The 15,899-nt window shown below is 42.8% G+C and overlaps 1 protein-coding gene across 1 annotated transcript in view; it reads left to right on the plus strand.

The window, feature by feature from the left end:
* LOC132827376 (coiled-coil domain-containing protein 60-like) overlaps nt 1-15,899 on the plus strand; it is an 84,729-nt gene that overhangs the window by 53,631 nt on the left and 15,199 nt on the right. Inside the window, exons 7-9 of the mRNA XM_060844036.1 lie at nt 48-138; nt 1,261-1,525; nt 13,122-13,209. Of these exons, the coding sequence (XP_060700019.1) occupies nt 48-138; nt 1,261-1,525; nt 13,122-13,209 (444 nt within the window). The remainder of the gene's footprint in view (nt 1-47; nt 139-1,260; nt 1,526-13,121; nt 13,210-15,899) is intronic.

The raw sequence follows: 15,899 nt of genomic DNA on the forward strand, positions 1-15,899 counted from the left end.
ACCCCTCAGCTCCTGAGTAAACTTTATTTCCTCTTTTCTTTGCACAGAGATCCAGGTGGAATGAAAAATACACCCAGGAAAATCAATAAAGATAAGTCCATAGAAACAAGGTGGGAACAGTTCGTAACACAGCCCAAGGTAAAACATTCAGCCTTTCCCCATAACACCTAAAAAGTAGCATTACACCAATCCCCTTGCAAGGTTTGTGAAGATTTGTAGCTCAGGTTGAGGTTTAAGGTGTAGGTTTGCTCGCTGAGCTATAGGTTTGATATCCAGACGTTTCATTACCTGGCTAAGTAACATCATCAGTGGCAACCTCCAAGTGAAGCGAAGCTGTTGTCTCCTGCTTTCTATTTATATGTTTGTCCTGGATGGGGTTCCTGGGGTTTGTGGTGATGTAATTTCCTGTTTGTTTTCTGAGGGGTTGAGAGATGATATCTAGGTCTATGTGTTTGTTTATGGCGTTGTGGTTGGAGTACCAGGCCTCTAGGAATTCTCTGACATGTCTTTGCTGAGCCTGTCCCAGGATAGATGTGTTGTCCCAGTCAAAATATCGGTCCCTTTGTTAATGCTGGCACTGGGTACCAAGCTGTTTACACTGGTGCCATGTTTGTCAGTCATATCTCAACCAGGAAAGAACTGAAAAAAACACACACAGTTATGCAAAAGGTACTTTTGTAATAACCAGTCGCTAAATATAGCTCAGATTGGTTGTTTCACTGTTTGAACATAAACATTGAAGGTTCAAGACCTGTGTAAAGTTAGAGCAACCTCTCAGTGAAATACCAAGTGAATCATCAAACCTAACACAGTCACTTGTTTGATAGCAATGCTTGTGAAAAACATTTCCCTTGGATCAGTTTGCAACTCAATGCATTGAACCACCATGAAGAAGTCCCAAGAAATTGTTTATGTACTTTCTTTTTCACTTTTTGCATGTCCTTTCCATGATGCATTTTTAAAATAATGTTTATACACAGTAAAAATGATCAACCACATATTCTCTGCAAGAATGGACTGAAAATGTTCCTCTGGATTCCCTGAACAGTGCAGGTAAATGCATAGTATACTTTGCTGTTCAAGATGGAAGCAACTTGCTCTCTGTTAACATTTTAGAGTTGAATTTTAATTTCATTACACAATAATTAGATCAAAATCTCTTCTCTCAACTGGCAATGAGTGCCCTATCTGGCCTCAACACATTGTATGGGTGTGCGTATAAATCTACATGCTGGTACAACTTAAACCTTTATTTTCCAGTTCAAAAAGCTTTCTCCTCGGATTCTGCGCAGGACGTCGTTACGACCCAGAAGGACCTCTCTTGCAACTGTATCACATGCCAGTGATGCAACGCCCATCCTCGGCAGTGCCTCGTCAGTGATCACTGCTTCTGATGACCTGGGGGCGGGGACTCCAGCTCCAATTTTAGAGTCAGTTTCTGAGGCTGAGGACAACGACTCAACTGCAAGCAGCTCAATCACCCAAAGTAAACAGGAGCAAGAAGGAGAGGAGCCGGTGTCTGACTGTGAGTGTGACCAATCAGTTATCAAGTATTATGCCAGTTGACAGATTGAACAGGAATCTCAGCATTTTGGTAGCCATTAAAGCCATCTTAAAATGGCCAGACTAGTGAGCTCAATGCCGTGTTTCCCTCTTCACTGCTTGTTTGAGTTGTGCGAGTGGTGTGAAAGGATTGTTCTCCGCAAAGACCATACACAAGGCTACAACACGTAATTTGGAGAGGGGAGGAGGTGGCTGTGGTAACATGACAGTGTTAGTATGTCCCTATGTCTGGGCCAAGTCTCTCGTGCTCATGAGGTGTGTCATGTGAGGTCTGAACTGGTTGATTAAAGATACCTACAACACAAAACCTGTCTGTAATTAGGTACTAATTGACCATAGCAGATTTAATTGTTTTAATGAGTAATTAATATCTGTGTAAATGGTATGTCTGCCAGTTAAATGCCACCAATCAGCCATTTGTTTTAGCTGGGTTAATGGCTGAATGAAAAATGTAAGAATTTTACTATCCGTGTCATTGTTGAACTCATGGTGCACAGATGAGAGAAACCCATAGACTGTCAGTGTCCAGGAGAGGATTGTAAGTGAAATTGAAATATTTTTTACAATAGAGAGGTATTCATTTAAGTTTGATATTGAGACAGTTTATATGAATTATAGAGTCATAGATCTGTACGACATGGAAACAAACCCTACAGTCTAACTTATCAATGCCAACCAGATATCCTAAATTAATCTAGTCCCATTTGGCCCATATCCCTTCCTATTCATATACGCATCTGGATGCCTTTTATTTGCTGTAATTTTACCAGAGCTGAAAATGTGTTGCTGGAAATGCGCAGCAGGTCAGGCAGCATCCAAGGAACAGGAGAATTGATGTTTCGGGCATGAGCCCTTTTCAGGAATGATTCCTGAAGAAGGGCTCATGCCCGAAACATCGATTCTCCTGCTCCTTGGATGCTGCCTGACCTGCTGCGCATTTCCAGCAACACATTTTCAGCTCTGATCTCCAGCATCTGCAGTCCTCACTTTTTCTCCTGTAATTTTCCAGCCTCCACCACTTCCTCTGGTAGCTCATTCCATATACGCATCACCTTCTGCATGAAAAAGTTGCCCTTCAGGTCCCTTTAATGTCTTTTCCCGCTCACCTTAAATCTATGCCCTCTATAGGATTCAATCGGTTATTAATTTAACTTGGTACCTCATTGATGTTGCTCTTTCATGCTGATGGTAGATAAGCAGGAGGCTGGAAGAACACAGCAAGCCAGGCAGCATCAGGAGGTTGAGAAGTTAACATTTCGGGTATAACCCTTCTTCAGTCTGAAAACTTCTCCACCCCCAGATGCTGCCTGGCTTGTTGTGTTCTTTCAGCCTCTTGCTTGTCTACCTTGGATTCCAAAATCTGCAGGTTTTTTTTGTCTCTAATTTTGATGCTGATGGACTGCAGTAATTACAGCGACTAACTTTCTGTGATTTTGTCATTTTGTGTTTCATTAAAAACACACTTAGTAGAACCTATTTCCAATGATACTGTTTTGGCCAGCTGTCTACGTAAATAATCATCACCATCTGTTCGTGTGTTCGAGCATAGCAAGAATTAAACGAGGAAAGGTATTTGAGCATTCACAATCTAAACTGAAGGTGCTAATTGGGAACTAATTGGTTTTAACAAACGTTGGTCTATTTTAACTGTCCAAACATGATTGGAAGCTACGTATGTAGCATCCACTGGTGTGCAACAGTATTTTTTCTAAATGCACTGACTAGTGTAGAACTGAGACAAGATTAGAGTGGTGCTGGAAAAGCACAGCAGGTCAGGTAGCATCCGAGGAGCAGGAGAATTGACATTTTGGGCATAAGCCCTTCATAAGGAATGAGATGAAGGGCTCCTGCCTGAAACATCGATTTTCCTGCTCCTCAGATGCTGCCTGACCTGCTGTGCTTTTTCAGCACCACTTTAATCTTGTCTCTGATCTCCAATATCTGCAGTACACACTTTCGCCTAGTGTAGAATTGAGTCAGACAGACCCAGAAGGTCCCAGATTCAATTTTTTTGCTTTATGCCTCATTATCTGATTATAGCCAGGATATGTGTCACAATTGACTGCAGATGAAAGGAGGAGCAAATCCAGGTAAGGCTCTCACATATTGCTATTGTCACATTACCTCATATTAGACAGTGTGTATACATGACGATATGAAGTGACAGCAACTCTTGGTTATCATACCATCCTGTGTTTACTTCATCAACTGGAACATCTTGCATCTGAGGAGTAACCACAGGGCTGAGATGGCAGCTGGACTGAATCCCAGCTCAAACCACTGTATCCAGCAGAGGAGAGAAAACTGGGGGCGCACGGGGTGTGAGGAGGAGGAAGAAGAATGCATTGTTGTGATGAACAGTAGCATTAGGCAGGAACTTCATGGAAAAAAATCTCTTTGAGGTATATTGACCTAACAGAACGGCATAAAAAGCTGACAATAGCTAAAAGCTGAATTTTATAGCATAACTTTCTTCAGATGAAATCAATTAACACCAGCTCTGAATAAGCCCAATTCTGAATCATAGTATTCCATGAAATGTGAGATAGAAAGGTTTGTTTTGTCATGCCATCCATTCCAACTCCTTCCAAGTATCTAGTAGAGCAGTTGCAGTCGGTGAAGGGTGCTGTGATTTCATAGAAACGTCTGCAATGCCACTATAATACAAAATAATATTTGGGGTAGGTTGGCCCGAACACTTGCTTTGCTGCTTAAGCATCCCTGTTTTAAAGTCTTCTTTGTTTCATTAGGTATTAAAATGTTTTATTTCCTCTTTCTCTTACATTGCTATTTTTATACAACAGCATAATTTCAGCACCTCACCTCCACTCCATTTGCTCCTTCAGTGTTACATTTCACCAGAAATTACCTGCACACTCTCAACAATTGTGAAGACACATTAATATCTATTTAATTTGATGTATTGTCTATCTGTATCCTTCCAAAGATCTTTTATTTAAAAAAAGAATTAAAGCCGTCTCAATGCTTTGAATGTGGTTGTTTTATTTCCTGCATAACCGGTTTCTTTCATCAAGTGTTGATTGATTTATTGGAAAAAACAGAATGTGATAATCTTAGTGTAACAATGGATGATAGACCATACAAAGCCACATCTCTGAGAAAATGAGTGTTGCAACGCAGGTAACTGATAATACTTTCCTCAGAAATTCATCAGCTGATCCCTAAGACATCATGTGATTTGAGCTCTTTACCGTAATTGCTATTTATTTCCTTTCAAGATCCTGAAAATATTAATTTGCATAAAATAAAGTTTAATTGCCCTCGCTGCTTGCATATTTCCCGTCTCCTCGCTGCAACCTGCATTTGCGGTTTCTAAATATTGTAAGACATTCTTCAACCCGAGGGACGTTATGTAGTTGCAAACAATGTTGAAAGAATAACAAGCCAGTTTACTTTCCTCCTGACCTAGGATTTGTGCTTTCCCAGTCAAAGGCTTACATTTATAAAACACCTTCTATGTCCACAATGAATGTTTTTATGAACAAAAACATAAATTTCTGGAAAAACTCAGTGGGTCTGGCAGCATCTGTAGAGAGAAAGCAGAGTTAAAGTTTCGAGTCCAGTGACCCTTCTTCAGGACAGACTAGTTTAGGAATGTAGGTACTGTTTTCTGTGGACTACTTTGACAGCTAATGTAGACAACAAAGCTCCACAAACGCATGACTTATGAATTAAAGACAAGAACCAAACAGCATCTCATAAAGTATTGTGATTTCTGTGTTTAGGAGCGATTCTAGATGCCACACTGTGGGAAGGATGTAGGTGCAGAAGAGACTCACCAGCAAATTGCCTGGGCTGGAGGGATTCAGTGATGAGGACAGACTAGATAGCTGGGTATTTACCTTAGAGAAGAGAAGGCTGAGGGGGAATCTGAGTGAGATGTGCAAAGTTTTGAGGGACATAGACAGGGAAAATTTTCCCTTTTATTAGAGGGATCAATATTTCGGGGGCACAGTTCTAAGGAAAGGACCAGGAGATTCAGAAGGGATTTGAAGCAAGAAACTTTTCACCTAGGATGTTGTGTATGTCTGGAATTTACTGCCTGAAAGGATGGTGGAGGGGAGAACCCTCAAAACATGAAGAACTGCTTAATCCACTTGAAGTGCCATAGCCTACAAGACTACTGGCCAATTGCTGGAAAATGGGATTAGACGAGATGGATGTATGGTGACCAACATGGACACAATGGGCTGAAGGGCCTCTTATCATTCTGTAAAAGCTCTCTCTCTACCTAAAAACTACTTACAGCTCGAGATTTATTGTAGATTTTAATAAAATCTTCACCATAAAATAAATCAGTAAAAGCCCTTATTAGTTCTCAAATTGCAAGGTACTTTGGATTCTCCTCTCTATTTATCTATTGTGATCCCCCCCCCTCCCCCAGGGAGCAGTGTTTTTCAAACTTGGGTGGGGGTCAGACACACTATTGTTCTCAATTTGGTGTAAGGAGCAACATTATAAAGTTTGTAGATGATACATACTTGACAAAGTAATCAGTTGGATTGATGATGACATAGACAGGGTAGGTACGTGTCAAACAGAGACGTGTGAAGTGTTCACTTTTGCAATAAACTATAACTGGCTCACTCTTTAATATGTATGAGAAGAGAGACCTTGATATTCATTTGCATAAATCCTTCAAGCCAGCAGGGCAAGTTGACAAAATTGTTAATGAAGCACATGGATTATTTGAATTTCTAACTAAAGGAATGGAATGTAAGCAAAGAGATTATGACAGATCTTTATTAGTAAGACTTCGAAAGAATTGTGGAAAATCCAAGCTTTGTCTATGAGCAAAGATGTGAAGGTAAGGAAAAGATGCAAAGAAAGTTACTCAGGAATTATAAATTTATGTGGAGATATTTGAAAATTTGCGACTGTTTTTCTTGGAGCAGAGAAGGTTAAGAGATGACCTAAGAGTTTGCAATGGTGACCAGTAATGTACACAGTACTCCAGAGTCAGTCTCATGAAGGCCCTGTATTAGAGAAGTATAACCTCCCTTCTGTTATATCCGATTCCTCTCACAATTAGCCATAACATTATATTAGCTTTCCTGATTACATACAAACCTTATGTGAATCATGCACAAGGACACCCAGATATCTCTGTACCTCAGCGCTCTGCAAACTCTCAGCATTTAGATAATATTTTGCTTTTTTATTGTTTCTGCCAAAACTGACAATTTTACACTTTCTCACATTGTATTCTAGTTGACAGACCTTTGCCCTAACCATATCTCTTTCTGGCAACTTGTGTCCTTTCCACAACTCACTTTCCTACTTATCTTTATGTTATAATGCTAGCAAATTTAACCATCAGGCCCTTCGTCTAAATTATTTATATATATTTTAAAGAGTTAAAGCTCCATCACCAATCACTTGTGACATCCTGCCAGCACTTATTCCTACTCTCCTACTATCTGTTGAAAGCAAACCATGGACTGGACTGACTTTATTGACAGACATGTGTCAGTCAGAAAAAGAATGTTTTGCACTGTTTCAATAGACATTTTTGTTACCATTTCTTCAAGGGGTATTCATTATAACTGCTTGCATGAGTTTCAGAAGTTAGTTACCTCAGCAAGGTGTGCTCACAGGTTGATTTACAATTTAATGTTTCAATTAAATGTTTACTGCCTTTGATGTGGTATCTGAGTAGAAGTTTGTTTCTATATGAGATCAACAACTTGAGATTTAAGTGCTTTGAATGATTTCACAAATGGTAGTTTCTTGACTATCAAGGACTGTCTTAGATTATTACAAGATTTTTAATCTCCATGTGACCAATGAGGTCTGCCCATGATAGGTACTGAGTTACCATGGAAGTGGGTGGCATGGGTGCCAAAAGGAGACATGGGGTGCATGAAATGGCAGAAGTTGATATTGAATGTGGCATGGACGGTATAGGTGACCGCGGGGGAATGAGTGGAGGTGAGGTGACATAAGAGGTGAGACCTGGTGTGCTGGTCTCTTAATGGTCCAGCATGGAAATCTCTCGGCCTAGCATGGCCTCAGTACGGACCTCTGACCTCGTGGTGATTCCAGGGCACTCATGGCCTTGAGAAGCTCAAGGTGAAGCCAAGCGTAGTCTGGAGTCAGGGCCTAGTGCAGACTGGACACTAGGTACCAGTGTGAACTGCGTTGGAAGGACGTTCTGTACTTTCTTATTTCTCTATTTTGTAATTTATTCCTATGAACTGCAATGCAGAACTTTTTGTTTCTTTATTGTATTATCTTTTTTCCTAAGAACTTGTGCTGAAGATTCTGTACCAAGGTACCTCTGTACCTAACATGGCGCTATAAGTGGCAACTTGTAAAATTTTCATTATGCATATCTGAGTATTGAATTTGTTTCAATGAATTGAATTCATTTTAATTCAATTCACAGGACTAAAAAGTTTGTAGAAACAAAGTTTCAGAGAATTGACACAGACCTTCCAACCAGCCCACCTTGTCATACACCTACCCTCATGATCTATCTCTCAAATTAATGAAAACAACTGTACCCTTCCCTCTGCCTCTCAAAAGTGAAAACATAAAACAATATTTTTATTAGTGAGATAGATGTAACAAGTTGAAAAACTCCCTGGTTCTGCCTATCCACCTCAATAGCAGAAATCAGACCAAATAAGTATTAGAGTCGAGAGTGGGCTGCTGGAAAAGCACAGCAGGTCAGGCAGCATCCGAGGAGCAGGACTCTTGGCAGTTCCGGCATAAGCCTTCATCAAGAATGTCAATTATCCTGCTCCTCGGATGCTGCCTGACCTGCTGTGCTTTTCCAGTACTACACTCCTGACTCTGATCTCCAACATCTGCAGTCCTCACTTTCTCCCAACCGAGCATTAGAGTCAGGATAAAACACTGGGTTATCCCCTCTAGACCACTATATCCAACTTTAGACACCATACCTTAGAAAGGAGATGCAATCTTTGGTAAGGATATAGAAGAGACTTGCTTGCTTAGTTCCAGGCTGATTGGTGACCGATTCAATCATAGTTTTGAAATGGGTATTGGATAAATACTTGGAAGGAAAACAATTGTGTAGGGTAATAGGAAAAGATTGTTGATGTGACTAATTGGATCGTGCTTTCTGAAAATAAAAGTATGGGTTCGATGGGCCAAATGATTTCTGTGCAATATACAGTTCTATGGTAAGAGCCAATTTCAGTAAAATAGAGAGTTCTGGGGAGGGAGAATGTTGTTGGACCAGAGGGTCCTGCCTCTGGTGCAGTCGTGTAAAAGTTTCACAGCCGTCCCCTCACTCCTGACCCTCTGTGGTTTGAAAGCCAGGTCTTGAAGAAGCTGACATTCCTGATGAAAGGTTATGCCCGAAATGTTGACTCTCCTGCTCCTCGGATGCTGCTGACCAGCTGTGCTTTTCCAGCACCACACCCTCGACTCTGATCTCCAGCATCTGCAGACCTCACTTTCTACTTCCTGAAGAGACCACTGGTGTTGCAGACTGTGAGCAGGAGTTAGAATTGAATGGACACAGTCAAACTAGATACATCAGATCAGCTAGTTTAAAACCGATCCAGCTTGTTATAATCATTGGAATGAAGAAGCATCCAGCTCATTACTTCTTACACCTTACAACCATATAGGAAAGTACTTCTGTGGCACAGTGCCTCTACCTCTGAATCAGAAGTCCTGGGTTAAAGACCCACCTACTCCAGTGGAGGGTAACAACAACACCTCTGGACAGGTTGGTTTAAAATATCTAAAGCCATGTGGGAGATTTCTTGTGGTGATGTGATAGTCGCCCTACGTCTGGACCAGGAGATTTGGATTCATGTCCCATATAATAATGCCACTGGAATGTGACGATTATATACTGCCTACAAGCATGTGGGTCTGTTCTTAAAATTGCTACAAGGGAGGCGGGGGGAGTAGCTCAAAGCCTGGTGGTAAATAAGTTGACATAATCATTGATTCATTTGGAATGTTGACATGCTGGTGATGATATTGTATAACATGTGAACTGATCCTGGAATCTACAACAAAGCATCTCTTAATAATCTGTCAGTAATGATACAATGGCAGCTGTTGTACATCCCTGTGCGATTTTATAATTTACTGTTAATATGTTTTTCCCACATGGTTGCCTATTCCGAGCTGCCCTCCGGTGATAAATCACGAACTTCTCCACCAGCTGCAATCAGTTTGTGCACTTGTCTTTCACCCTGGAATGTGGATTTCCATCCAGGCCCAACTGACAAGGTGGAAAACTCCTCTCTGGTTTGACACATCCTGCATGCAATCCATTTGGTACTTCCCAGCAGGGACTAATCCAGCACAAAGGTGCCTACTGTCTGCTGCTGTTGTTGCATTTGGCAATTTCTCACTGATGAAGTAACGGTGTTCTGGGATTACAGGTTAATTGGGTGTTGTTGAGAGATCTTTACTCTGAATATTGATCCTTACACACAGAGTATATAGGACAATAACAGTACGAAAGTGGTTCACTGCCAGCACTAAAACCTTCGCTTTTGACAAACTCACAACAGAAAATAGTGCTTTCTGTGATTTTATTTACAGCTTTGTTTCTGATGATAAACCAGATGACTTTTTCTTAATAGAAAACACTTTTTGGGAATAGTTTGGAATGGGTGTCTGGTACAAATCGCACATTTTAGATTTCATTGGATACAATTTGAAACTTGGCTGGAATAAACTCAGAATCAGCCATGCATGGACATAGATCCAAAATACCAATCTGAAACCTGCTGTGGATAACTATCATCCATAGCATGCAATTGTAAAGGGATAGTTTGATAAAGTACTATCATGTGTGCTGTGTATTCACTTTTTCAGCTAAGTGCACCTTACGCTGTAAGAAATGACAAAACTGACGCCCTAGACTGGAGCAGCGCTGCCTCATAAGATTGAAATCATATGTGGATAGCTTGGTGCTGTTTTAAGGACCGAATACTGTACACTAATGAGTCATGGACCAGGATGACACCACATGACCAGCAGCCTTGAGTCCCAGCAGTAGTATGCTAGACTAAGAATGTGTGTACATGTTGTTCAGTAACTGAGAGTTATCAACTTGTGTGTTAATTAAACCTATTAGAGTTTTCAATTAACTTGAAAACACTTCACTAGTTTGAAATGGTAAGGTGTGTTGAGGAAAACACACGATTACTACTGGTGATATTTTGTTGAGTGGTCTAGATCTCCCCTTGTAGGTTCTTTGAGGAAGTTGCATACAGAACTTTCTGATGAAATTGAAGCTGGGGATTTGTTGAGACTCAAAGGTCCCAGTGGGTTAACATGGACGGGGAGAGTTCACATGTCTGCAGGTGTATGTTTTGCTCTGATTAGGCCAGAAACTTGTCGACATTCCTTTATTTGATGAATAGAAGGCCCTCTCCAGGGATCCCACTATGCCAATCACCTTGCCTGATAAATGTGATCTCAAGACCCCTTCTTGTTCCAATACTGGGATCTGAAGCCCATGGGAGAAGCCTGCTGAAGATCTCTGAGACTGTTCTTATGCTGGAAGTGCTGGAATGGTGAGTCCACTCTCAAAAAAAATGATGAAAGCAAAACCCATAATAACTTTTAAAGGGAAAGTGGACAGATGCTTCAAGAAGGAAAATGTAAAAAGGTTATGACTGCATTGGATAATAGGAGCACACAGTTAGCAGGTTGGCATGTGCAAAACTGACCAAATAGCCATGCTTTCTTTCAAATGATTTTGCGATCATGGGTTTCTATTTCAATTGATTTAATGAGACAAGGCACGCTGTGCTCTCAGTCAGCTGGAAGAATAAGGTGAAGGTCCTGGGAAGCTCAAAAATACCATGAAAATGTGCAGTGGGAGAGTAGGTAATTAGCATCATTTTGTCATACAGTAATAACACGTGTGAAACTGTAGGAACACAACAAAAATTGGGATGCTGCCCAATCTAGAATCAGCTTCTGTAACGGACTTGAATCCTGCACTGAACCTCCTCCCACCCTGCCCCCTGTAAAAACGCCATTCCAATTCCCAATTCCTTCGCCTCTGCCGCATCTGCTCCCAGGAGGACAACGCAGATGGCATCCTCCTTCAAAGACCGCAATTTCCCCTCAGACGTGGTTGACGATGCTCTCCACCACATCTCTTCCACTATCCACTCCTCCGCCCTTGAATCCCGCCCCTCCAATCGCCACCAGGACAGAACCCCCCCCGGTCCTCACCTACCACCCCACCAACCTCCAGATACATCGTATCATCTTTCGTCATTTCCGCCACCTCCAAACAGACCCCGCTACCAAGGGTATATTTTCATTCCCTCCCCATCAGCGTTCCGGAAAGACCACTCCCTCCGCGACTCCCTCGTCAGGTCCACACACCCCACCAACCCAACCTCCACTCCCGGCATCTTCCCCTGCAACCGCAAGATATGCAAAACTTGCGCCCACACATCCCCCCTCACTTCCCTCCAAGGCCCCAAGGGATCCTTCCATTTCCACCACAAATTCACCTGCACCTCCACACACATCATTTACTGCATCCGCTGCACCCGATGTGGCCTCCTATACATTGGAGAGACAGGCCACCTCCTTGCGGAATATTTCAGAGAACACCTCTGGGGCACCCGCACAAACCAACCCAACCGCCCCGTGGCTGAACACTTAACTCCCCCTCCTACTCCGCCAAGGACATGCAGATCCTTGGCCTCCTCCATCGCCAGTCCATGGCAACACGACAGCTGGAGGAAGAGCGTTTCATCTTCCACCTAGGAACCCTCCAACCACAAGGGATGAATGCAGATTTCTCCAGCTTTCTCATTTCCCCTCCCCCCACCTTATCTCGGTCCCAACACTCAGACTCGGCACCGCCTTCTTGACCTGCAATCATCTTCCTGACCTCTCCAGCCCCACCCCCACTCCGGCCTATCACCCTCACCTTAACCTCCTTCCACCTATCGCATTCCCAACGCCCCTCCCCCAAGTCCCTCCTCCCTACTTTTTATCTTAGCCTGCTTGACACACCCTCCTCATTCCTGAAGAAGGGCTTATGCCTGGACCGTCGATTCTCCTGCTCCTTGGATACTGCCTGACCTGCTGCGCTTTTCCAGCAACACATTTTTCAGCTCTGATCTCCAGCATCTGCAGTCCTCACTTTTTCCTGGCTGACGTGATGCAGGAATGATGGGAGGACTCAGGATCTGCTGGTCGACATCGAGGCTACCTCTAGGCAGCTGAGTTCATCCCTGATACCTAAAGGGGAGGGGAGGTTGGAGGCCAACTGTGTGAATGTAGTCACCTTCTGACAATAGCCCTCACGTAGTGTTGAAAGTGCCTCACTGGTTACCCACCGCTTGTGGTCAAGTATCTCTGCTGTTTCCACCCAACATCCATGAAAATGGCCCAGGAATGGGATAGTTTCACCACTCCTATCGTTGGTGTGAATTTCCATGCCAGCCCTCTTCTGTACTCATTCCATTTGAGTCAAAGCAATTCAGCCTATGGCCATATTTTACAACAAGGATCACAATCTGACAACTTACTCTGAATGTTGCCATTATTCTTGTATCTAACAGATCTTCAAAAACTGCTCGACACTGTGTACCAGAGCATAAGCAAGGAGCTTCACGGTGAAGATGGAAATCCAGGCAACCATGAGGAAAGGTACGTGGACTTTGTATTAGAAATTAGAACTGCTTCTAATCTTTATGGTTCTACAAAAGTTGAGATGATTGCGTGTCAACAAGTACCCAGCACACGTCATTCGGTAAAACAATCAGCACTTTTGAAAATATGGAGAGCACCATTATGTGAATAGGCATGCAATGGCCAGGATTTGGGAGAAGAATTGGGAGACTAACCATGGTAGCAACGTGGTAGTTTTGTAAACAGGAGGATTGGATGGAAGAAGATTGGGGCAAAATTTCCACAGTGCTAAACAGCGACAGGTGTAGGACATGCCTGGAATATGGGAAAGAGTAGGCATGGAAGAATATAAAGAGTAGCATATTGGAAGAGCAGAGAGTACAGGAAGAAACAGAGAAAAGGCTAAAATGAGCATCAGGTGAGAAAGACTGTAGTGGACTGGACAATCCATCTTCTGGATCCTGGAAATATGTGTCAGGTCAAATTCATTGTTTTAGATTAGATTACTTACAGTGTGGAAACAGGCCCTTCGGCCCAACAAGTCCACACCAACCCGCCGAAGCACAACACACCCATACCCCTACATTTACCCCTTACCTAACACTACGGGCAATTTAGCATAGCCAATTCACCTAACCTGCACATCTTTGGACTGTGGGAGGAAATCGGAGCACCCGGAGGAAACCCACGCAGACACGGGGAGAACATGCAAACTCCACACAGTCAGTCGCCTGAGTCAGGAATTGAACCCGGGTCTCAGGCGCTGTGAGACAGCAGTGCTAACCACTGTGCCACCGTGCCGCCCTTATTTATTCTGTTACATTCTGAATCACAACAGTATTGTGGTGCCATTTGGCTCATTGTGTCTCCAAAAAAGCATTAAGGCTTGGTATCATTCTCCTGCTTTTTCTTTGCAATCCTGCACATTATTTCTCCTCAAGTAGTCATCATTGAGGCCTCTTGAATGCCTCAGTGGAACTTGCCTCCACAAATGCGTTTCATTTGCAGCTTAGAGTTGAACTGCATACTGTGGCTGTGTAACAACCATTTTGCGTAGGTATCCATCAAGAGAATAGGACTAATGAGGCTTTAGCAAAGTCTTTCCATTGTGGGCGTTAGCCATGGTTACACACAGAGGGACAGTCATGGCTGGCCACCTTGTTGGGATGTAGAGAGAGCCTGAGGCTGGAGACTTGGACCACACTGGGTCAGCACAAGAAGAGGAACCAGGAGATGGATTATAGCAAGTGTAGCATAAAATATCCAACAGCGATTATCATGGACTAGAGCAAGGCTTTCCAAAGTGGAGGTCAGGGTCCAAAGTGAGATCATGAGCTGAAATTTTGGATCTCAAGCTCTGAGCTCGCAATGGTTAACTGTCCTTCCCTTAATAGGTCTCTCCACTTGCCCCACTGCACGCTGAAGGATCACAACAATTTGCAAGCTTTGAATAGGTTCAAAGTAGAAGAAGATTTGGGAAGCACTGGACTAAAGATAATTGGGGACAATCTTGTTTTTATTGTGTCAAAAGTGCTTACCTTTAATTCATACCTTGACTGACAGTGTCACAGCTGCCCGTTCCTAAATGCCCTCAATTAAATGGTTGTGAGTGACCTTGTTGAACTGCTGCAGTCTGTGGGGTGTGGGTACAGACTGGGTAAGAAGGGTATCCCTTGGTTTTATGTCAGTAGTTGAAGCCAGCAAAATATGACAATGCACAATTTTTATAGTTCTGGTATAGAATGTCTTGCTGAATCTGGCCATGACGGAGGGAGATTGCGACAACAGGATTCAGAATCGTAGAAAAGAACAGGAGATTTTAGATGGAACGGGAGTTGAAGAGGAGGGTATTTTTAAGGAATGCAAAGATAATGCTAGGTTTTGAAATGGGCGATAATGCTTAAAGAAGGGTATTAGGTAATGAGTAACAGACTGAAGAGGTTTACAGTCCTTTATGTTATTACACGTGTTTCTCAACACGATGGTGAATGCTGTTTGTAAAATGCGAACTTTCGCATACATGTGGTGGCTGTTATGCAATTCCATCCCCAACATTATGTGTTATTTTTAATGCGTGATTTTCTATAGCACAAGATCGTGCAAGAACACAATTTTCACTGTATAGCAGACAGGACTAGTTGTGCGGTTCACAGGTGCTATGGTCGCGAGAGCAGTAAAAGTTAGGGCAGTGTGAGGTTAGTGTTTAGGTGAAGTATGAGCTGGTCAGAACAAGCATAGACTGTGCTGAACAGATCATCTCTTATTTTAGAGGAAAAATATAATCCATGAGGTTGGATATTATATGCACCCGCCGTGTATGTTTTCGGCAGGACAACATGTAAAATAGGGCAGGCGACCAGGCCACCACAGTCCCACGCAGCCCTATAACACAGAGGATGGGAGGGTGCTAAAGTTAGCAGCCAGCCTGCCAGAGATAGATGAATAATTAAGGGTAAATTGCTCAACTGACCTTAATATTACCCTGTCCATGTTGTATTATGTTTGGAGTGGGCAAGCAGGTGGGAGTAGATTAGATTACTTACAGTGTGGAAACAGCCCTTCGGCCCAACAAGTCCACACCGACCCTCTGAAGAGCAACCCATCAAGACCCATTCTCCTAACACTATGGGCAATTTAGCATGGCCAGTTTGCCTACCTTGCACATCTTTGGACTGTGGGGGAGGAAACTGGAGCACCTGGAGGAAATC

The sequence above is a fragment of the Hemiscyllium ocellatum genome, chromosome 24, assembly GCF_020745735.1.
Source record: "Hemiscyllium ocellatum isolate sHemOce1 chromosome 24, sHemOce1.pat.X.cur, whole genome shotgun sequence".
NCBI classification, from domain to species: domain Eukaryota; kingdom Metazoa; phylum Chordata; class Chondrichthyes; order Orectolobiformes; family Hemiscylliidae; genus Hemiscyllium; species Hemiscyllium ocellatum.